General features: G+C 39.5%; 1 protein-coding gene across 1 annotated transcript; it reads left to right on the top strand.

Moving 5' to 3' along the window:
- Window positions 1-5,454: 5,454 nt before the first annotated feature.
- Window positions 5,455-25,206, top strand: LOC306743964 (uncharacterized protein; the record flags this gene model as incomplete). Its single annotated transcript, XM_079226524.1, has 11 exons — window positions 5,455-5,587; window positions 9,049-9,110; window positions 9,757-9,978; window positions 10,675-10,797; window positions 14,535-14,591; window positions 15,031-15,132; window positions 20,625-20,711; window positions 21,513-21,553; window positions 22,020-22,165; window positions 22,555-22,650; window positions 23,438-25,206. The coding sequence occupies 11 exons, from the start codon at window positions 5,455-5,457 to the stop codon at window positions 23,617-23,619; spliced, it is 1,251 nt and encodes a 416-aa protein (XP_079082650.1). The 3' UTR covers window positions 23,620-25,206.
- Window positions 25,207-25,520: the final 314 nt, after the last annotated feature.

Raw genomic sequence — 25,520 nt, 5'->3', positions numbered from 1 at the left:
TGTGCTATGAACCAAAATGTTGTGTTTCCTCTTTCAGGAATAATGTTAAAGTGTCTTGCAGAATAAAAATGCTAAAATACTTTATCCCTCTTTTAATGGTTTAATCCATTGTAATGGAGTGATTTGAGGGGGAAAGCTGAATCTGAATGACATTAAGCATTAAAACTACATGAACTGGTTGTGCTGCTCTCGTCTCATGTTTGTACCACAGCCGGTGGCGAAATAATATGTTTGGGACCTGCAGAAGAATTACACCAGAGAGGTTATGTGGCAGTATTAATTTTATTTTTGTGTCTCAATGTTGAGCCGAAACCGGTACTTTGGGTCAAGTCAGCTGTGAAGTGAACGGCCCTTCCAGTCGTGTATTAGAGTTTAAGTTATTGGGCATTTAATAAATGTATTAATCATATTAGCTTGTCAAATGTCAAATCCTCAACTGCAAAGTAACTGACTTGCTTTGAGATAAATGTCGTGGATAGAAAAGTACTATATTTTCCTTTAAAATATCATACTGTAGAAGACTCTAAAGTTAATAAGAAATAGAAATATGAATTAAAAAAAACAGTGCATGTATGTGTAAAATGCCATAAAAGGCATAGAATATAGGCACGTTGTCATATGTGGTTATGAAATAAAGCATTATTAATGGCACGTTAGTGTTTGCTAAAAAGAGTCAGAGTAATTTGAAAGTCATAGTGCAGTATGTCAGGAAAAAAGTCATGATGGTATGTTATGAATAAAGTTACTAAGATATCTTGGTACAGTAGTATGTCATAAAAAGGCATACAAATGTCAGTATAGCGTGCCTTACACTATTCTTTGTCTTTCATGAATTTTTTTGAAATTTTATGAAAAAGTCCTAAAAAGCCACAGTAAAGTCAGCCATACAATTGTTATTAAAACTCATGGTATGCAATGTCATGAAAAGGTTATAAAGAAGCGATAGTATAGGATGACAAACAATCTTTAAAATGTATAGCATAGTATGTCATTACAAAGATGTTGTCGTCGGTACAATCGTTTAGGATGTCATAAAAACATTTAAATTAGTCATAAGATAATATTTCATAAACAATAGTATCCAACAATATGTAAATAATATACTAGGCCATAACAATATATACGTATGTCATAAAAATTGCATAAATATAGTAGCATGTTGGTATGGTTTGACAAAAAGTATTTTTTTTTTTTAAAGGCAGAGTATAGTATGTCATACAAGAGTAATTAAAAGACTGTGTGTGTGTGTGTGTGTGTGTGTGTGGTATAACTAAACAGGGGTTAACGTGTTATCTGCACAATTTAGTTTCTCAGTCAGATCACATCTGTTCCAGCTGTCTGTCTGGTTTGAGAGTCTACCTCCGGTTCCCAGAAAGTTCAAATCTGACCTGTGTTTCCCACACACATGTGGGACGTGCTGCAGGGCGCAGCGGGGCCTGATGGCCCGCGGCAACATCATGGCCAAGGTGTATTTACAGGTGATTTATATCAGCTAATCGGTGGATTACAGCATGTTGAGTCCACACAAGCCTCTAAGCTGCAGAGGAAAGACAGTGCGGTCCTGTGGGATTTTCTGTTTAATCTGGTCCCAGAATGAGGCGACCCCGCCCGTTCTCACATCTGGCCCGTTGGGATTTACTGTTGTAATCCTTGATTTTAAAACAATTTTATCATGCTTTATTGGTGATACGCTGGACTTTAATTATTAAAATGCAGCTTTCTATTTTAGCAGTAGAGTAATTACACATCCTTGTTCTATTAGCCTTTACTAAGTAAGTAATGCGGTTGCGCCATAGTCCGCTGTAGTCGCACGATGGCTAAAGGCCGGCTGCATCCCATAGATTATTTTCAGGTATGTGAGGTTATGGCTACCTGGTAACTCTGGTGCATTTAAACCAAGCTGTAGCTTTAAGCTTTAAAGACATTCTGTTGATTGCCATTTTGAAGAAACGGAGATAGTAGTTGTTGAATGTATAAAGTGCAACTTTCCCATTTTGTTTACGTATACACTTCTCTGCATGATGTCAGCTGGAAGAGTGCACTGCATACAGATGATGGGGCAGAGATGAGGTTAACGCCACCTGCTGTGGCAGATGTCAAAAACCATGCTGTAAAAAATGTCCGATTAACACAAAAGGGGCACTTTGGCAAATCCTGATTATAGGAGCACTTTCATTTATTAAACGCCGCCAATCCCCTGTACTCTTTTTGACCGAGGATTAAAACCAGGTAGACACCATTGTCTATCTAAACAATCCCTCTTTAAGCTCTAGCTGTTTCCTGGTGCCCTTGCCAGGCCTGGCTGGCTGGTTGCCTGCCTGTAATCTCAGTAGGGGCTTATAGGTCACTACAACCACTACACATTCCCATTCATCAACATCATCCCCTTTAGAGGGCTAGGTGATTGGATTTAGGACATGTTTTACAGGGGCAGAAAAAAAGAGAACAGCGAACTAAAGCGTGTTTACAAGAGCTGTGCTGTGAAAAGGCCCATGGACGAGTGACAGCCATATGGAATGGATAACCCTGTGAACATCTGCCCTCGATCAGTACCACACAGTGCCATTAGACTGGTGGCTTTGACCTTCACATGGTGCACATGGTGCACAGGAACATCTGGACCTTCTCTGTTCTTCTCGTTGACCCCTGCAAACAGCATTAAACAGACAAGTAGCTCCAGGGAAATCCATATGGGGCATGTAAAGCTCACCATGCAACACAGTGAGCTAAACACTGGTGGTAACAGTAACTCTCAATCAACTCTATCATCTTTTAAATCTCTTCTTAAAACTCACTTTGTATGGCTTTTTATTAACCGACGGTATCTGTTGAAATAATTTTATTTTTAAAACATTAACACATATCATGAATAAACAATCTTATAATGGATCTCTTAGATTTGTTTTCTTAAAGAATTGTGACTAAAGTATACTGGACATTTAACAGTTGAAAATAAAGTGAACTTGGTGGACAGACTTTGAAATGGAAACACTGGCTGACATGATGACCTCAGATCTAATTTTGCATTGGTGTATCACAGTTCTCTTGTTACAGGCCAGGCTGATTCATTAGTGTTGCTCTGTTAGGTAACATACTGAACTGGCTTTTTAAGGTTTGAAACTTAAAGCGTCACCTCAGGTTATTGCATGTCTGCATCTTCCAGCGATGGAAACTAAATAATTACATTTATTAAATTACTGCTATCAGCTATAATTCTGATTTGCACATACTTTACCATTGTATACTACTTTATACTTCCAGGGAATATTGTACTCTTTACTCCATTACATGTATGTGACAAGCGTAATGACTATAGTTACTTTTTAGGTTAGGATTTTTTTTCTTCAGATGATGATAAACTTACAAAATACAACACATTGTTAAAGATAGTATCAGTGGTTCAGAACCTTTTGGGCTTGTGCACTTTTGTCACTTCAGATGTCTCTGAGTTGTTCCACCAATGAGTGATTTCCCCTCTAAATCAGAAGGTTTCTTTTAAATAGTTGTTTGAGCCTCAAATTGGTAAAAGTGTCCAATATTGCGCAAAACATTCAAAGATAACAGAAAAGTAAAAAAGGGACTCCATGTCTTCCAGCTACAAAAGTAAAACAATCTAATCAGTCATCAGTCATTTTCTGCAGAATGAGCATATTCAGTTTGAAGACTTTAGGTACATTTAGCTGAAAATCCTTCTGTACTTTTATTCAAGAAGGATGTTTGATGCATCACTTTAACTTGCAATGGAGAATTTTGGTAAATACCTAAGTGAAATATCTGACTACTTTTTCCTTCATAGGTCGGTCTGGATGCCTTGATGCAATTGAATCATGCTGCCCCCCCCCCTGTTGTCCCCTCCTCACAGTACGTAGCAAGGTGATAATGTATTGCCAGCTGCTCTCTGGCATGAATTCATTTCACAAAGACGTGGCATATGCTAGAGGATCAAATGTCTTTATCCTGGTAAAAGTTGTGTTGTTTTCTAAATTGAAGGAGCATAAGGTCCCACTTTCACGTGACAATATAAACTCCTCACCTCAATAATTGTATCAGCTTATAAGAAGCTTACTGTAATTACAATATTGTCTTTTTAGAGCAGCAGCCTAAAACATGACATACAAATCACCCATTTCTAAATTAAATGGAAACTCATTCAAAGAGAACATATACCAGAGGAGGACAGAGGGATTAACTTGTGTAAATCCAGCACATTTAATATTTACAGCACAATCACGCAATTAATTTGACTGTGTTGTGTGTCTAATACCTGAACTGACTGGCCCTCCATCAATATCATTGGTGCGTGCGCACAGGAAGTGGAGAAGCAAGGAACGGGCCGTTTATAAGTTTAAAACTCCTGATCCAAACGTATGGTGGCCTTGAGAGCTCAACACACTGCCAAATAAGAAAACACAAACAAATAGACACCAAACCAAAGCACTTGTGGTTTCCATTTTGGGATTATGATGTTATTAAAAACAGATGGTTAGTGGTGTAAGAAGATAACTTAGAATTTAATTTAAACATTGTGATAGCAAATTGTGATATTATTGAAGATATCTGTTGTTAAACTAGTGTTAGCCTTTTACTCAATACTATAAGATCTGAATCATGTGGTCAGAATGAGTGATAGCTTACTTTAATAAGTTCATAAATCACAAACCATGTGCATCACTTTTGTGTCCCCTGTAATCAGTCTCCTTTGTGTTGTGAGCTTTTCTTTTCAGAGTGCTTTTCCCAAATGCTGCATATACATTCTGTTTCTGTGTTTCACATTGGTGTAGATGTTTCTTCATCTGCTTGTGTGGTGTCCATTTGCGTCTGTTATCTTGATTTGCAGTGTGTTGAGCTCTCAAGAGCCACCATACAATTGCAAAGTTAAATATCTGTGCTTTAACTAAATGCCTAATTGTGATAATACATACATCTAAAATAAAAAAAAGACCTAAACATGGGGTCATGTCTCAAACCCTTCCCTAAATGTTTGCAATTTAGTTAACTAGACAGAGTGAGGAGAGCTTTTTAGATATAAAGATATGACAAGGTCCAGTTAAAGTCCAGGTTTTATTTAGATGCAAAACACAAAATGTAAAACACATTAATGCCTCACTAATTATACCCCAGTAACAAATTGGGCCTGGACATTATTCAGAAATGGGACATTCTGCATAATGAATACTATGTATTATAGCAGCGAGACGTTACATCCTGAGGTTGCAGAGTGAACAATAAGATGCTGGGGTCTCGAAAGGGTTAACAGGAGGAGGCGCAGCAGCGGGCAGCTCCTCTGGGTGGAGTGAAGTTGAGATAATGTAACGTTACTACAACAAAATTAGCCAAGAAGACTGGCTGCATTATGGCGGTGTGAAAAGTAGCCTTCCGCGAGAATTAAAACACACATCTTTTCCAACAGAAAAACTCCTCCAGGTCGCCGCAGAGACGTTGCAAACACTTGAGATGAGTGATGTGAGGGAAGAGTCGCTGCTGGATTATTTCTACTCCACCGGAGGCAGCTCAGGCAGAGTCAAAAACGCAGAAATACTGAAGACATTTAAGCCTTTTATTGGCCACAGTGACTTGCAGTTGCGTGGTAAGTAGCGAGTCGTTGCCTCGTGGTTTCAAGTAGATGAAAAATATTAACCCGAAATTATAAAATAAAATAAAAAATGGTGGGGGCGGGGGTATGGTGCAGTCGCGCGGCATCAGTTACTACTCGGTACTGTGAGATGGCACAAACGTTAAATCCCCCCATCTCTATTTTGGGACGAGTAGGATCACATGTATTTAAACGCAGCATTCAGTCCGCGTTGACAAACGGGGGTTTGGAGCTTTTGCATTGTTCCTCGGTTGTTCAGCAGACATCTGGTTCGCATTAAAAGCCCCTCCAAACATCTACAGTTTCAGCAGGAGTTGTGTCATTTCCTCCCCCAGGCCGGTTGTAGCTGCCTGGTTAACACAGGACCTGAACGCACCATCACCAAACGCACCATTGTCACAGGACAGTGGCTCATCTGACAGCTGTGTTCCTTCTGCTAAATGAGGCAGAGATTCACGTTTTCTTTCTTTCTGCACGATTGTTAGAGATTAGCTGAGTAGTAATACTATATTTACTGTGTCTCTCTGCTGTTCCCCTCCACCCACCTACTGTAAGGATGCTTATGCAACCGTTCTGAATCATTGCTAAACACCCAAATTCCTCTCATATTTGGCTTCTTTAAGACACATATTTGAGGGTTACGTGTTTACACATAGCTCTATCACAGCCATGTAATAAACCAATAAACCCTGTCCACCCCACTTCATTGCGTCACTATTTGACTTCTAAAATAAGTAATAACAGAATCGTCCTGTTACAAATAAAAAGTTGAATTAAAAAGCAATAACATGCTCCATTGCTCAGCTAATGCACTCAGGAGTTTTGCAGTTACTTGGCATTTGTTGTCTTTGGTTTTAGCTGCGTGTCTGTTTCTGTTTAAGTTAACAGAGCAGCGGAAAACAAATCCTTGAATGTGTGCACATAGTTAGCCGATAAAGCTGATTCTGATTTGTCCAATCACTTCCCTTGGAACTGCAATGAATAGTCAATTAATCAATAGGTTGATGGACAGACCATAAATTGGCAGCTATTTTGTTAGTCTATTTATTGTTTCAGTAGTTTCTAAAGCAAAAATGACCTTGTTTTAAAAGTTATAGGTTCTCAAATATGGGAATTTATGCCTTTCATTGTTTGAACAGTACAGGGAATTGGGGGTTTTGGACAGTGGGTCAAACAAAACAAGGCATTGGGATGGACATTTTCATTATTCTTAAATGTTATAAACCAAATCTAATCTAAATTTGCAACGCCCACGTTAGACATTTTTGATACATAATGCTGTGTAACTGAGCCAGTTTGCTAACTTTTTTCCATTTGTGTTACTGTCCCACTACATTTTGAAATGTCACAGATAACCATTTAAATGATTTATCACAAAAGTAAAACAAAAAGTAAACACATTGTAGCACCGAAATTGATATTTGATAATGTGCTGATACTGATTTAAATAGCTGGATTGTGTTTCTTGACAATGGAGCTGATTTATTCAGTTAAACCCTCTGTCTATACACTATAGACATTGTATACTGGAATTGTATCTCTTGTTTAGGTTTTGGCCTATTTGTAGCTGCATAGAAAATGTTTACACTGGAATTCTAATTCCAGTTTATTTTATAGATTTTTTTTTACCAAGTTGCTAATGCACAATTTATTATTTTAATTAAATTTAACAATTAGTCAATTTGCACCAACATTTTTGTTTCATTTAGTTTTTTATAGTTAGGAACGCAATATTGAAGTCAGGCCTTATGTTGCCTTACACATTAAAAATAATGATCCCAGTTACTTCAACACAGTGAGGCAAACAGCCTTTTAATTACTGGATCGTAAAAGTCAGATGGGTGCATCAGCACATCGTACCTCACCAGGAGGATCTAAAGTCTGCTAACATTAGCTAGCGTCCGCCACCAAAAGCCGTTGGTCACGCCAGACCAAGCAAGGCTTAGTCAGCGTGCATTAGCTGAGCAATATTGTGTTTTACTGCTTATAAATGTTTGATTTGTGTCCTCAAAATGCAGTGTTGAATTTTCTTGCATTAGTTTGAGCTATTAAACGTCCCATTGCAGCCCTAAAAGACAAAACACACATCACTGACTAACGTCAAATAGCTTTGGCCCAGAAGACAAATAATGAGCTTGTAACGATTCTCAACTGTACTTTTACCTTTGGCACCGCCTGCCATACAAACATATTTTAACCTCCCTAAATGATTATCCAAAGTGACCTTGCATTGCCGTTGCGAGTACTGTCCAGATGCCATGTCAGCACTGCAGTTGTTGACAGAGGTTTAGAGAGCTGCCTTGATACTCGGCCATCTGACATGTCTGTCCAATTACAAGAGTGCTTCCCAGACATTTGAAGTCTGTCGTAGCATGTGGTTGCAGATGTCAATGTCGTAATTGTGATGATAGGGTTTTAATCATGATTAAGTTCACATGCATGACTGGATGTAGACCTCTAATGGGGTTGCCTTTTCATCAGATCGGAAAACTGGGGCATGGTGGGAATGTGGCGGTGTTGGGAGGGGGTGCGTGTGTGTGTGTGTGTGTGTGTGTGTGGTTCTTGTTTGTGCAGACCTTTGGCCAATAAATACCTGGCATGTATACTATATTACTCACTTTGCTGTGCAAGGAATTCTTTTGTTGAGACAGATGCAAGTGGCTGCTTCCTCTGGATTTCCTGTTGTTGTTGTTGAGTGTGAGCGGTGCATCTATCTCACTACAAATGTTCTTTCCTTCCACATCAGGAAAAGGAAACACTTCAATTGTCCCCGAGCTGCATGCCCTTGTACACCTATGCATGAATGGAATACCTACGCCTGGAAAATTCCTTGCTTGTGTAGCCGACATGGCTGCTTGATAATCAGCACAGTCAGCTCTTAATAACAGTCGGCTCACTGTTGTAAACAAAGGAAGATAGCTTTATCTGGTGATGTCTATCAGCTTGTCCGCTCTAGCTTGTTTTGGTCCACGGGAAAGATTTACTGGCGGTCTAAAAGTAACTTAGGTGTTTGCCTTTGGGGATGCACTGTGATCTGTTTGGATCTTTGCTGGAGGGGGACCTCTTTCCTCTCTAGCTTGGCTTGCAGTGTTTTCATTGAAGCAAATGTTTCTTTGCAATGTAAGCAGCACCTAGCTTGGTCAGCCAGACGTATACTGGAGAGAACGTTACTCTTCCACAAATCAGCAACTCACCCTGCAGACTGTAGCTCACCGACCACACGTCTATTGTAAACAGACACCATAACCGCTACCTGTTTCTGGAAATACTTTATAGTAAATCAAACTTAATTTAAGTTTTTTTTATTCCTATATAGTTCTGTTAGAGCTGAGCTGAGTTTATGCAATTTATTTTCGCCCTCATTTGACTTGTTTGGAGTTTGTGTTTACTGAATGCGAGAAATAAGAAGCTATATTTAATTCTCATATTTTCACAACAACATTTTCCCCCTGCAGCTAAATACAGAGAGGAATTCAAGCTGATCATTGACCGAATCGCTGTGGTGAAGTCAGAGAATGTGAGTAAACTATTAAAATATTTTGACCTTTTGTGGAAAAAGCTCTGTTCTCATATGTCAACACTGTGGCATTAACAGGCAAATGTACCACTGATTAAAGGTTGTTGTTCCAGCTTAACTATCATGACTTAAAAAGGAGTCTTTACAGAACTGTTTGTACCCACCGGTTCCCCAAGAGACTGCAGCTGCAGTTTTCATTTTCCTAGAAACTATTTTTATGACGCATTTTTACATATTGACAAAGTTAATGAAGAGTTTTGTTCCACTGAAGCCCAGAATTAGTTTACCACATGTTTATGTTCAGAGTAAATTACCTGTTACTTCCCTTTCATTACAAACAACAACAATCTAGGAATATCCAAATATTGTTACATTTTCAAGTGCCTTATTTTGTGCAATACTATTACCATATTTTTGTGCCTTTACAGTTTATTGTAATTCTGTGTGTAAGGAGGACCTAGCAAAAATAAGCTTTTCATTGTACACAGTAACTGTCTGTTATCTGTGCATATGACAATAAACACATCTTGAATCTTGAAGTCTACCTACAAGGAACGCATAAGAAAACACTGTGTAACCCACATGGCTGGGATTATTTTCCTACTTTTAAAAGGTAAATTGTTCTTATTGACTCCGTTTGTCACAGGGTGAGAAATATCTTGTCCTAAAGAAGAAATATAGGCAAATGCTGCATGAGCGAGATGCCAAACATCCCTGGACAGACGGGGACGGACAGAGGCGTTCGAGCCCAGGCCGAGCTCCGGCCGCTGTACCGTGGGACGCGTCGGACACCTCGACTTTTTCGCCTCACCAGAAGGAACAACAGTATGAGCCGACGTCATGTGGAGAGCCCGACGCTGCTGCAGAGGTGAATTTAAATTCTGATCGCCTTTTCTATTTGTTAAGACTAAAACTGAGGGACAAGCTGGTATGAGATTGAGCAACAACTCTGGGTGCTAAAATACAAATTGCTGAATTTGCTATCACCCCAGCACACAGTGTTTACTCTTTCTGTGAATGGCACATTTATTTCTAAACAGGGCCATCTTTGTTCGTGTCCACTGCCTTTTCTCTATAGTCTATACTATACATGTGTCAGTATTTAATGACAGTTTACACAGAGAAGCACTGTGGAACAGAAAAATGCTCTTTTACTCAGGCAAATCTAAGTTAGCCAAACAAAGGGAAGGTCAAAGGACTTATGTCTTTACATAAAGGCACAGCCTTTTGAAACTAATGCATGGAAGCACTTGACTGTTGTGAAAATAAACACTATGTTCCGGTTTAATGCACAATAATCCTCTGGAAGTACTTTTACATATTATTCCTGCAATAAACTTGAGCATTTAATCATAGATTTGAAAGATTAAATGTATTTTATGCTATTGGTTTAATGTTCCTGCACAAGACTTGCTCAAAAAGGCACTAAAAGAAACATATTTATCCACACCCAGACAACAGACCCAAGAACAAGCAATATACTAACGCTGTCTGTTAACCTCAGTCAGCACTTGCCATGGCGAAATGTTTGAGTTTATAGCACATAATGTCTACACTCCTGCAGGACCAGCAGACAGGAACAGCCTTCATGCAGCACGATCTTCTGCAACTTCCTGCCATCCCAACCCGGAAACCCTCGCCCCAAAGCCACGGGGAAGATGAGCTGGACAAAGATTCAGGGTCAAAGGTGACAATTTGGCTGATTGAGAGGCAGTGCTGCTGTCTGGCACTCGCTTGCCTATTTGCACACCGTTAATTCTGTGACTCTTACAATGCCAGTGATTGTAGGTTTGCATGCTGTATTTCATGTCTCAAGCTACATCACACTTTTTCTGGCCAAACAAGGCTGCAAAAGAGGCAGAAATATGACACTGAGATGGTTAGTTGATCTCGAGAAAATGAAGGCTGCAATTTTATTAAAAGTCTCAAAAGTCACGTCGCGTCGTAGTACAGTACAGACATGAAGACAGCAGGGAGGGCCAGAGTTGTGTTTTTTAAGATGCCCTCATTTGTGACATAAATTCATAGCATGCTGTGTTTGTGACTTGTGTGTCCTTTAGAGAAGCGTTATTGTAAAGTGTTTCATGCTCTACTTGAGACCAATGATTCCCAGCCAGGGGCCACTTCAACACATGAAAAGACAGAGAGAAGCTGAGTTAATTTAAAGAACAACAAAAAGATAGATTTGGTAAACAAAATCTATCCACACACAAACAGGATTACAAATTACTGGGAGGCTGATTTTAAGTATATTTGTTGACACAATAATCAATAAACTACTGGTTAATATAGGACAACTGCCCAGGACACACCTCCCTGAACATGTGCTGCAATTAAAATTAATGTTTAATTAAGTTAAAATATAACGTTTGAAGTAACAAATAACATATGGAAAAATAATCAGGAATCTCAGTGAAAACATAGACTAGTTGGTGAAAACACCTGAATAATATTTTATCAGTGCTTGCTTACATTATGTTTGTATTTTTAATTGATCTCAGATATTGTGCCATAAATGGCTTCATGTATGTCACTGAAGCCATGTACTTACAACTTTCTTTTTTTTCTTCTTATTCAAACCATTATGGGTCTGGAAATAATGACTTTGTAGTATTGCTATACGCTCATTAGCTTGCTCCTTTTTGATTTGACAGTTTTCATTATTAACCTCATTCTGAAAAACAATTAGATGAAAATTAAATGTAAATGTTGTTTTATTACATTTTACTGTAACTGCTCAGAGGAAGGGTACAACTTGCAAAATACAGTAAAGTAAATAGGTAAATAGGTTCACTGAGGGAAAAACGGACTTCTAGGTCAGTCTTGTGGTTCCTCTGTTAGCCACCAGGTGGTGCTAAGTAAATTACCTGGATTTGTCCTGGATACTGCAGTATGTGTTGAATTTGAGCGGGAGGAGGACCCAATGGGGGGGACTCTGCATTTAAATTAAGCTCTCTGTTATTATGTTAAGCAGCAACATGTTGAAACTCATTAGAAAGATAATAATCATTTGTGTCCATTAAAGAGATTGAGATTTATCCCACAGAAAGATATGTGGCTCTCCTTGATGGGCTGCACAATCGACAGATGAAATATGTTGAAGTGTGTTAATATGCCACCAGCAATCAGATTAAGTGTGTTTGCTTAAAGTATTAGTCACACCATTGAACTTTGTATCTAGGACACCCAGTGTGTTGACAGTTGTTCCACATCGAGAAGCTACCTGGCTGGTTTCACACACTATTCCTAATCACAACACCTGAGGTTGCAAGCTTTGCTCTCCCGTATAATATCCTGCTCCCAAATGCAGGACGACCTTCTGCGGCAGATAAACTCTGGTCAGGAGGAGAGCGTCGTCCCTATCCTTGTATTAGTTTGTGTTTTGGTTGTTAGAAGACAAGAGCAGCCGATGTTTGAATTACAATGGATTTAAACTAGAGCCCTGACATGTCTGTATTGGGACATATGTATAAATACATTGCAGTGCATGAATGCCAAAGATATTTAAGGCCGTTTTTAAATGGTTGTCTCAATTTCATAATGTAGTTTGTCCTCCAGAAAGAGAACACAAGTCTATTTTTGGACTGAAACATGTCTAAAAAACTTTGAGTCCTTATTCAAATGTTTATTTTATGCATTCATGTCGAAGAAAAAAAAAGAAGAAGAGGATATCTAGTTGTTTAAAAAAAAAAAAACGGTGGGTAAAAAGGCCGACAGAAAGGTACACGTGCTAGATCACGTTGCTGTTAAACCTGTTACCATGGGGATCCAATGTAACTGACATGAATTCAAGCTACAGCTTCAGTCCCCTGCTAAGGAAGGACAAAACTTTCCTTTCAGCCTGAGAGAGATTAGCATTTGAGATTAATTCATTTTGCTTATTGTCACTTTTGACTACAGTAATGTCGGACTGCTGGTGGTCCGCCACTTGGATTCTCAGAGAAAGGATCCATCCTGACTGTGGTGACCTCCTGACTTGACATTCATGGTTTTGGACAACTATCCAATTACCATGAGGTTTCAGGACAAAAATCTGGTGAAATTGATATACTAATTGCTCCAAGATTAGGAACAAATTCTTGTAAAACTGATGTCTTTCCCATCCGAAGCGCAATTATTAGAATGCTTACAGACTATTACTAAGATGGTGACCATTATCTGGTCAAGATCTGTATTTTAGCATTGTTAGCATGCTGATGTTTAGCTAAGTACAGCATCACAGAGCTGCTGGATAGGCTGCAGACTCTTGTTTAATAATACAACCGTAACTTGACGAATGATGTGTGGTGTGTTGTTAGTATGATATTTCATTAGTGACTTTCTACTAGTGGTCGGCTGCAATTTAAAAACCCTCTTCAAATTAGTTTTGGTTGTTTAAGTACAATTTTACTTCAATCTACTACTACTCCTCAGGCTCCACTATGACCAAAACAAAACAACCAGGGCTGTAGCGATTAGTCGAGAGAGATGATTGATTCATTGTTAAATTTATATGTAAAAAAAATACCAAACATCTGTTGATTCGAGTTTCTCTGTTTTACGTTATTGCAAATTAAATATCTACGAGTTTTGGACTGTTGGCCTGACAAAGCCTTGTACAGATCAGCTTGAGCTATGGAAAATTGTGATGAGCATTTTCTGATAATTCAAAGACTTCACAAATAATTTAAACAAATTTCACCAGATGAATCAATAGTGAAAATAACAGTTGCAGCCCTAAAAGCATCTAAAACTAAAATGTCTGAAAAAAAGAAGAGCATTTGAGCTCTTTTTTCCCTTCATGCCCAACAAGGTTTTCAGTTCTTAATAATGCTGTCCACTAAAAGTGTGAAAAAAGGACATGCCAGAGTGGAAAAGGCTGAATAAATACAATCCCTCCACTTTTCATGTTCAGTCCACTGACGTGTGGCAGTTTGTGCAAGAGACTTGAAAGGGCTGAGTGTTTTAACATCATGTCTCTGTTTGATCTGAGAACTATTTGCAATCACGTCGAGGGAAAAGAAAGAAGAAAAAAACCTCTCCCCTCTCGCATAAATCAGCCAAAGGGACACTTTTATAAATGGGTAGATGTCTGTGTTCATTTTTTCCCTTCTTTCTCTTGAGACTAAAATGGTGACAAAAACACATGGCCCGACTGTAGGCGTGTTGTTTTTTTTGGTTAATTGTTAATTGGATTGTTATTCATTACCCCTTATGTGTGAAAGCGGCACCTTTGTCTCGCTGCCTCATTACCTCTCTGTCTGTCTGACACCCTTCGGTCACGTCTCGTCAGCTGGGAAACATCACAGCAGTGTGACCAGTGCGTGAAAATGGATGTGTGTGTGTGTGTGTATCCTGTGATGCTGCGTGACCATTATGACTGATACAGCACAGTCAACGTTTTGTCACAGCTGAGTAATAGTCGTATCTTTCCGTGTCTTTCAGTCCGAGTCCGAGCAAGACGAGGACTGTACGGGCAGCATGGGCTCCGCTGCTGTCGCTGTAAGTCCTTTCTTTCCTCTTCCTATGTTTTTTTAAAATTATTATTTACTTATTACAAAGGGTTAGATCAGTTATAAGTGATACATTTGATAGATCGGTCGTTAGGGTTTGGTCTTGGAAATGTCACCACTCGTTCCCTTTAAACCAATAACAGACGTAAAAACATAAACTGCTGAACTTTGTGCAATGTGATCATGGGTGTCTCCCACCATGTGTCAGTTGGCTGTGACTCAGTCATTTGTAGGAAATGGATTAGAGGTTTGTAGCTTCAGCACTATCAATAGAGCCCACAACAGGATGTGGACAGTAGGGTGCGCGTGTGTGTGTGTGTGTGTGTGTGTGTGTGTGTGTGTGTGTGTGTGTGTGTGTGTGTGTGTGGTGTGTGTGTGTGTGTGTTTGTGCGCACACATCTGAGCTCTCCCTCCCCTCCCTGTGACAGCTGGATCCTATAGAGAAGGAGTGGATCTACTCCGCTGCAGGTGCTCGAGTCCCTGACCTCTCTCATCTGCTCAGACAGGACCCCTCGCTGGCAAACAAGAAGGTAACGCCACCCTAAATGGACGAGGGATCTTTTTTTGTAATAATTACATCTATGTGGCAATATTGCTATCACAAAGTCTGACGTGGAAAGAAACACGGCAATCACAGACCGATGCCAGCCAAACTTAATTAGAAGAAAACAACTCGGATAAATGGAACAATGATTACCAACCAGTGGAGATCCCGTTCAAAACGTGCCTGTATGGAACGGGCTGATTGCTTGGCTGTTCTGTAGCGAGCGACGGAGAGCAAGCCATACTAATAAAATCTCAAGAGCTCGCACTCGACACTGCACTTCCTCAGGTCTCCTCAGCAAAACACGCGCCAAGTCAATCGGATGAACGGTTGTCGAGAAAATCAAAAAGGAGAGACGGACAAAAAGCTTCTTCCATTTGAGATCGATAAATGGTGCCATGTCTCTCGAGGGGCTGCTATGAGCTGCAAGGCACGAGCCAGAGACAAGAGGCTAAATCACTGTGGCATTGTGAGCTTGTCAATCTTTTGTTTTCAGAAGGTAAATCAGTGAAAAACACACAAACTGTCCTTGACATTTTCTGTAAAACTCTTCAGAAAAGTGAAAGACGCTTGGTAAGAGTGCACACAAGAGACACAAAAAATAAAAATTTACTTTGCTCTTTCGTCCCGATTTCGTTTTGACAACACTTTCGATTATTTTGTTGTGACAAAGCATTGAGTTGTGCTTTCTTCAAACTGGATACGGACCTCATTTGTAGTAATTCATTCCTACTGAAGTGTATCCAAAGCAACATTGAAAAACACAGCCTGTCCGTGATGTGGCCCTCGCCTTGCAGGCTGCATTGGTCCCTCGAGAGTCTCCCGTCGTGAACATCCAACCCAGTTCAAAGACCGACCTCATGGCTCAACTTTAACCTGCTGCACTAATTACAGCTGCACTCGGTTTCCGGTGCAACAAGGGACTTTTACTGACATGTCAGGGATGTTCACTCTCAGTTTAACCTCCAAACAAACAAATTCAGATCATCCGTCAGAGCTGTTGGCTTGTTGATAAATAAAGGCCATAGAAGGACCGAACGATAACTAACTTTTTGATCAACTCAGGACCTTTACCTGTATTTCAAAGCAGAGAAATCACAGAATAAACACTAACTACACGAACACTTCAAGTAACAAAAAAGTCCTGACACCAGGGGATAGTTCTTTCCAATAAACCAGGAACTATTGGGGTGATGAGTACCGCTTATTTGTCAACGTTTACAACTTGAGTACAGCTTCATTCACAAAATACAAAAGTGCTAGGTGCCTCTAGTATCACTGACATTTCTCACAATGTGTATTGACATTAAAAACAAAAGTTATGTTGATGGCTTCCTGATTAGTTACAAAAAAAAAGGAGAAAAGTAAGCCAGATCCAGAGAATGTTTACGAGAGAGTAGAGAGAGCAATACAATGAACAAGAGAGAGAGGGAGCTGCATTGAGAGGACAAAGGGCTAAACGAGAGAAATAAAAACATTATTTGTAAATTGTTTCACAGATGTTTTGGTCTAAACTCTCAGATCATTGGTCCTGTGGATGGAGAAGCTTTCTGTCTCCTAACATCAATTTAAAAACCTGTGTCATGCAACAGAACATACAAAGAACAACATGATGTTGAGTCTTTTTTTTTTCTTTCATCATGTAGGAAAATGTATTTTGTTCGCACTTTTGATTTGTCTTCAGTCTAATTGTCCTAATCTTCCCGTAAACAGGAATGTGCAACAGGGACTTTGAAGCTCCTGGTTTAGTTCCTTTGGTTCAACACTTTCTTGCCTTGCTGGATTCTGTTATAGCGTTGTCAGGCTGTTCCCAGATGCTAGCAATCACTTTGGTGGGTGCGTTGTTATCAAAAGTAATAGAATTAATTACCAAAACTATGCAAATAATAATGTAAGACGAATAAAGTGAACAAACCTGAAAGTAGACACATTTTCGATAAAAAACAAACTGTTTCAAGTGGTTGGATACATGCTCTCACTAATTTATGCTTTTGTGTCTTTTTTGTTTGCGGGGGGTCGAACCAGGACTTTACCTCAGTGAGTATTTCATACTTTGATTAAAAAAATAGCTCCAGACGTTATGTGACATGTTGCATGTTGCGGTGTAGATGTAGTTATTAACAACTACTCTGTTCTTTTCTTTTCATTTTGACACACAATGACTCTCGACACTGCGACAACAACCATCCTTCTCAGGGGGTAAGTTTCATTATAACACTGCAGCCTGTTGCACCTTGCATTCAAACCGACCATTTTAGTATCTCTACGTTTTTTGATCTTTCGTCTGCGATTGGCTAGTTCAGAATGCACAATGACGCTCTCTGTCGGACTCGCTATGTTTTGCTTGTGTAACTTTCACAAGCTCATTCTGCCGAGACCTTTCCCTTAATAGTATTCTGAGAACCCTGTGTTAAAACATCCAGAGCATGCATTTCAAAGGTCCACTATCAAAAGGATTATGAAAGATAGCTTTTAGCTCCTGTGCCCCCCTGACAACCTAAATCCTTTTATTTGTCTCCCTGTGCGCTTAAGAGATTTGAGCTCATGTTTGTTGTCCCTCCCCTGTGTCACAGTTCTCACACTGTCCTGTGACCATGGCAGACCACCTTCTAAGAGTAGCCCTAAGCCTCTGCCATCCACACCCGGACAAGATAGCATGGCCGCCATTGAAGTGTAGGGAGATGTGGGGGGTGGGGATTAAGGAGAGTCTTAATGCCCCACAAAGACTTCACCCACTTAAAGATAATCTGAAAGTAATAGAACAGGCTGGGATTAATTGTAGAACAATGCAGGTTGTGTCCCTGGGAAGGTGCTAAATCCCCTTCAGGCCTCTTTGATGTTCCCTTTAGCCCTCAGCCTTTCCCTGTTCTGCAGAGGTGGATGCCTTTCCAGAGATACCGCACAGAGATACCAAGAATCACAAGAACCAGTCATTAAAACCAGGAGTTAGAAATCAGATCAAATATAGTGTCATGTCCTCACTTTGCTCAACAGAAGTTGTGTTAAGTGTTCAAAATACCAGACTTTAAATCACATGTTTGACCAGGACTGAAGGGATTACTCTCCATCCTGGGAGGACTTAAGCGTTTCCTGTTCTGACCAAATGTTTGTTGGGATCAGATGATCTCATAGAAAACGTGAAGTTGCTTTAAAGTGATGACAGTTCAGAACACCCTCGATCTCACCGAGGCCAAAACCGTCTCACTCCGAAGTCTAGCTAACACTCTTTTTCTCTCCCGGCTCTCCTCGTGATGTGGGCCTCCGTTCCTGTTGTGACGAACTTCCTCTCCCACACAGTTTGTAAGTACATCATTAGCCCATCACTCCTCTCTGCCTTCCTCCACATCAAGTGTCAGGCACACTGGCGACCATTGTGTGGCCTGTTCATGGGAGTCCCTTTTTGGCCACCACTTCCCTCACTGGGGAGCGCGTGGCGGGGACAGGGACGTCCCTGAGTGATTGGACAGGTGGCCACCCCAGTGGGCAGGAACAGAACCGTGAGGCGCAGGAAGGGAAGACGCTGCATCCTGTTCGGCCTCGTCCATCACTCCTGCCCACTGGGAGACCCGCCGAGCCGCCACTCAAACAGCCCTTTGGCCAATCTGTCTTAAGGTGTGACAGGGGACGGACAAAAGAGATGGAGATACTTGAGCCAGACAGCATCCATCACAATCTGTCTCCCAGACGCCCGACACTCAGAGGTGCAGCTACCTATCGCTCCCTCAGTGGATACAAGCAGACATTTTTCTCTGGCCAGCTGTTAGACAGGCTTGTTGTGCTACGATTAGCACAATTAGCAGCATAGCTTCGAAACACAAAAGGACCTGTGTGCTGTTCAAGCAGCGTGCTCAAACTCATCCCATTCAAAATCACAGAGCTAAACATCTGTTTCTCTGCTAAATAAATGCCCTGTGATGTCATTTAACGACACTTACAGCTGTTTAGAGGAGACTTTTCCAACCTTGGGGATGACAAATTTAACTGCAACTATATTTCTCAATCCAAGTAGCAGGAAATTACTTTTTTGTACAATACAGGAAAAATATAAACCCATATTTTTTTCAGAAAGTACAACAATATAGACAAATATAACTATAACTCCAGTAAAAAAAAATACATTTTGAATAAATTAAAGTAAGGGCATATGTAATTTCCAGATGTTATCTTTTCGGGGAAAGAAACACGTTTTGGGAAACAGGTTGAAATCATAATTTTTGTGTTTGAAGAGTCTGAGGATTTGGGAAATAGTTTGAGAACATCTGTAAGTTTTGTTAAAAGACTTTGTGTTCTTTAAAGATTGACAGTTTTTTCCCGGATGCTTAGCTCGCCGACTAAAATAATGGGAATGCATGAGAGGCAACAACTAGGGCTAGCCTTAAATTACATGTGTTAAAAAACACGAGGTATTGTTTTGAATGCTTAACAGCACATTTCATAATACACAAGTGGCAGCGCTAAGGTCAGAGGTTGATTTAAAGTAGTTTAGGAGACAGACTTTTCACTAAAGTCTGTTTACAAATTAAAAAATATTTCAAATGTTATGTATATTTACTTTTTGTTGATATTAACTTGCTCCAACTGTTCCAAATCTTTGTTAGAATTCTGTTTAACACAGGTCTGTTGTCCAGACATACTTTATTTTTAAAGTTCAACATTGTTGCTATTGGATCAATACCTCTTATCTCCACAACGTTTCAGTAGCTCACGAAAGTAGTTTTCATCTCGTCCAATCACCAAAAGTAAAGACATGAAATATAAAAGATTGAGGGGATCAGGTTTTCATCTATCCACAGTGAATATGTAATTCTGATGGTTACCATTTGATTCACTGAGTGAAGGGTCAGACTCAGAAGGGGTGGATGTGGTTACTTAGCCGACATCTGCACCTACGCTCCGCTTTCACCTGTTGATAGCCCATAATTACGCTCCTTAAAGAGTGGAGGAGAAACTGTGGAGATCACAGTTCTAGTCCGACAGGTGGATGTGGTTTGCATGTGTGTTTTCGGTGTGTGTTGTACACATACATGTGTCTATTATTTTCACATCTTTGCATGTGGACAAGTGGGTGTCGTGTTGCGGGGGCCCATGTTTTCCTCCTTGACGTGTGCTGACAGTAGTGCACTGATGTCTGGGTGGGTCTCCATTCTGCAGGTCACACTAACATCATCAATCTTCCCCCCGATGACAGGCGGCTGAGTCCCCCCAACTGTGGGCACAGTGCTGTGTTGTTTTGTAATTAGGCTGTGTTAGATGGCAGGAAACCATCTCTCCATCCCTCCTTCTCACCATCCCTCCATCCGCCCACTCCCCTCTGTGCACAGCTGGCCCTCTGCCCTCACATGGCCAATAAGAAGCTGCCCCGCTCAGCTTAGACAATTTATGATGATGCCACAGCGTTTACCATGCCTGACAATAGTACAGAAGATTTTAGAGGAAGTGCATTTTTATGAATGACTCTTCTTTCCTTATTGCACACAGACAGCTCTACACTGGGCTGCCAAACATGGCAACAAGGACATGGCGGCTCTGGTGGCTAATGCGGGTGCTGATGTCAACATCAAATCAGTGAGTGCATTCTTATTATACGTTTATAAAACATATATATTACAGGGGAAAAGAGGTTCTTCATTTTTAGATAATGATTTTAAAGAGGCACTATTTAGTACACATGAATACATTAGAGAGATTTGTGTAAGACGGAGAAGACGGTTAGCAGAAGCTAAGGTCTCCTGACTTTTAGTCCTGAACATAGGTCAAGCTCCAAAAGCACTTCTAAATGTCCCGTGATGCGACTCAACAGCATCTTTCATACAGTCCGGGCTCGCCTCTGTGCCATCAGCTTCTGTAACTCGATGCAATCTCTCATTAGGATTCTCTTTCATCTATCATTTCCAAATGATAGATGAAAGATGAGTGTTTCTGATGTTTTGTTTCCACATTATGAAGAGAAATCTGCATCTATTTCAGCAGTTATTTGAAATTTTCGATTAAAACAAGTCGTATTTCCATTTCTTTCCATTGACTTACAATTACTTCCTTGCGACATAAACTTATCCGAACCTAAAATTACCCTTACCTTTAACCAAGTCTTCACCTTAAAATGTAAAAGGGTTTATGTAATCCTCACAATGTGTAATAGGGCTGAGCGATATGGAGAAAATTAAACAATATTTTAAACAAACCTCAATATCGATATTGCAACAATCTTGTATGGTTGACAATTGGTGCATTTATAAAATATCTATATAATATAAGTAGTAAACTATATGTCAAATTAGTTGAGTACCCCTTTAATATAAGCCACAATGCACTTTGCTTTTCCGTGCAACATCACTGATGTATTCCTGGTATTCTTCTTTCTTGCAGCATGTGAGTATCCAGGCTTTTAATCAGGAAGTGATGGGTATGTACAGTACGTTTTTTGAACTTGAAACAAAAGGACAGCTACATGGCTGCTGGTTTCTTCTTCTGTGCCCTTCAGTGATGTAATGGTCCTAAATGATCCAGCTGTGCAAATGTATCACAGCAGCTTGTGTTGTCGGGCTGTGGGAGTACTCCGCTAATAAATCATGTCATGTCATGTTAATTGTTTCCCAAAACAGTGTGTCTATATACCAGCATGCACAGCGCTAGAACTATGCAATTTTCTGCAAATTACCAAGCAATTATGTTTTTATCATTATCTTATGTTTCCATAACCTTTGCTAATTTGTATATTTTTTTCCCACATTGTTTTCATTGGCCATGTTTGGGCCTGGGAAACCCTAGGGGGTAGGTACCAAACCCTTCCAGCACTTTGCCACACTTATGCCCCTGAACGCAACATAAAGTAAAAATGTCAATTCATTTAAACTCCTTTAACGTGTCTGTAAGGCACCACTGTCCACAAAATGAGAATAATTATGAAGTTCATGATGCATGTTTTACTTTTGTTTTTGGTCTGCAGGGATATACACCTTTACACATCGCAGCGTTACATGGTCATCGGCATATTCTAGACCTGCTCATCGTGACATATGGTAAAAACTGCTTTCATTTAACCTTTATAGCACCGCCATTAATGCACAATAACAGTATTGCTGAGGCCCATCAGTAATTTAGTTATACAGACCATATACATAATTAAAGAATTTCATTTAGATATTAAAACAATCCTTATTTTGTATCTCAACTGAACAAAATATAAGAATCCTAACTAGTAAATAGACTTGATTTAATGTAAAATACATGATTTTACAAGACAAGTACAGTCGATCAGTTTAAAAGTGACAATGACTAGTTTTGTTTACCTTTGGATCATGAATTCTCTCTTAAAGCTTCAGGTTTAAGGTATCAGTGAAGTAGCTACCTGCTGCCTTCCAAGACTATAAGTCTCAGCTTTCAGAGATTACTTTTTTTTTCTCATCAGGGGCCAAAGAAAACTTAAGGGACTACAGCGGCCATTTTGCCTGCCATTATCTGAACATCAAAGAACCAGAGGGTTCAGAGGAAGACTCCGACCTGCGTGAGTGACTCTTACTTTTGCTGCTGACTTACAATTAGTTTGAAGTGTTAAGTTTCTATAAGTATGTTATAATGTATTACTTTGGTGGTTTAATGTTTGTATTTTATTTGTTGTACTATGCTTCTCTATGTTTGGGCATTCCCCAAAGCACCTAGTGACATATATACAGTTTACTTAATGAAATAAGACATACTGCAGCATCATGGGCTCACATTTCTCATGAAGACTTAGGCCCTGTATGGAATGTTCACAGTTAGATAAAGTCTTTCAATTGTTTTGTGTTTGTTAAGACTGAAGTGCAACATTTGTATTTTAATACATTTGTAAAACAAAGTAAAATGTGCTGTTTTTGTTTCAAAGAAAAGTTGATCAGTTTGATTTTTTTTTTTACATCCTTTATCTGCAAAAGTTAGAGGAAAAGATCAGTACCACTTTAATGTTCGAACACCAAATAAAAGAAAAAGATTGATACCACTGTCATATCGGTCTGTTGATTACAACACAACACTATACTATCAGCAGCTGGTTAGCTTAGCATAAAGACTGGAGGTGGGCGGAAACAGCTCCCCTGGCTCTGCCAACAAAATCCACCTACCAGCACCTCTTCTTACCTCCATTCATTATTTTACTGTCACATATTGAACAAAAACATCTACAACTAGATGTCCCTGCGTTGAGGCTAAATCCACCCATCACGGGTGTTTCTAAAAATATATTTCCCGCCATGTTTGAATGGTATTCCAGTTTAGTTTAAGCTTTCCCTAATCATGTTTTCTTTTGTTTCTAGGAATCTCAGAGTTTCAAGTCACTCAGGCCAGAGAACGGAACAGAAACAGGAAGTTGGCATCGTTGTTTCACTCCAAGAAAAAGTGGGGCTCAGCCGAGGAGCTGGCGCCGATCGAGGAGGAGAGGACGGCGTCGCATCAGCTCGCCCTTCCTCCATTCAGACCCAGGAAATTCTCCCGCTGAGAAAAACAGACACCTCCCAGTTCTCCTACACTCACGCGCCGACTTAAACCTTACATGCATATATATTTACACACATGATGTTAACCTGCGTGTGTATACAATGGGAATGTAATGCGTGTGTATTTGTTATGCGCAAACATACAGCAACACTTACATATACCGATACTTAAAGACATGATCACACCTCAACAGCTCAACCCAGTATACTGAATACAGACGCTTTGACCTTTAATAGCAGGTGCTGCAGATGATGCTTTGTGTATAGGTGTATTAGCTATATTTTTTCCATAAAACTATTTCTTGAAGCCTTTATGTTGGAATGAATGTTGATAAATGTTACTTGTGTCTTACAATTTCAAATAACTCAGGCCACATCGATTGTTTAAGCTCGTCATCGCCTTTTGTTTGTGTTAAAGACGACAGGTAGACATTCGGACTGTGAAGATTCACTCTCAGTGAGGAGTTAAATGATCAGGCTAAAGATTAAACATATTAAAACAAGCAGATTCATCTCTTTGTATGTTTTGGCAAACATTTTCCATAACATACCACAATTTGTTAGAATGTTTTTTTTACTCAGCTGTTAATGTAGATTCATGTCAGTACGGCATCCTCAAAACAAAAACTCAATTTTCAAAACACTATATTGTGAAAATGTTCATTTTGTAGTGAGTTTATGTTAGAAAATCTGTCAATTTAGGGACAGAAAGAAAGTTATTGAGAAGGGGGTGAACCTTCCTGGTTTAACCAGCCTCTACCGTTTTTAATATTTTATTTGGACTTTAATAGTACAATTAATCTGCAGTGGAAATTCGAGAAAATAAAAATATGAATCTCTGATCCCCCCCCCAAAAAAGTCAGAATGGCCTTCCTAAAGCATAAGAAACAAATACACAACCCTCCCCCTTTTCTGACCCACCTCCCTAATCATTTTTGTACAGTCCCTTGTGACAATTAAATCGTATTGATTGTGCAACTCAAACAGCTGAGTCTGGGATGCAACTGAACCTTTGCATTTCTGTTTTTGTGCTTATTGTTGTTTTTTGCAAGTAGCTTGTGAATGCAGCGCTCCATGAATGAATGCCCCTGCAACAAACTCTGCTTAAAATATTTATAACACAATTACATTACATTGACAGAAAAATTGATGAATCAACATATAGGTCAGTCCATCAATACAATGTTACATGTTTGTTGTTATTAATGAGCTATTTCAAGTACATTTTTAAACTGTACTTAAGACAGTAGCTTATTGGAAGGAAGCACATTAGTCTAGAAAATAACACTACACTTTGCAAAATGTTTGGCAGTAAAGTGTTTGATAGCAATTTGTATTTAATGGGCTACAAATAAAATCACAAGTGTTAATCTGGGCCATTTCAGAGCACCAGAAAGTTTCCGACATAGTTTTCTTTGTTGTAAATGATGCTCGTTGTAACTATTTGTTCAGAATTCAGTGCCATTGTAAAAGGGAATCATGCTTTTAAAGATAAGATTGTATAATCTAAACTAGAAGATAGAAAACTGCGTCCATTACATCTTTTGCACAATATTTATATAATGAAGCTATTTTGGTATTAAACTATATTTTATATCAAACAATATATTTGTACTTTTATTCCAAATTCACAGCGTTTTTGCTCCGGCGTTGTTCACTTTGAACACAGTTTGAAAGTCATTGTGTGTCTACTCCATCAACTTCCAATCTCTGGACTGGCTGCTGACATACGAAGCAGAGAAGAAGAACAACTTGTGATAATGCTTTTTCCCCCCTTTCTTTTAATACAATAACCCTAGGTTTTTAAGCCGCCTTTGATCTTACTATAACTACCTGACTCTGTTGGCTACAGATGGAGTAAATATGGGGCCTGCTAACTCTCCATACGGCTTTAGACCTTAAT

The sequence above is a fragment of the Taurulus bubalis genome (genome assembly GCF_910589615.1).
Source record: "Taurulus bubalis genome assembly, chromosome: 11".
Taxonomy (NCBI): Eukaryota; Metazoa; Chordata; class Actinopteri; order Perciformes; family Cottidae; genus Taurulus; species Taurulus bubalis.
Note: the sequence above shows the minus strand (reverse complement) of the source record. Positions and strands in the feature narration are given on the sequence as shown.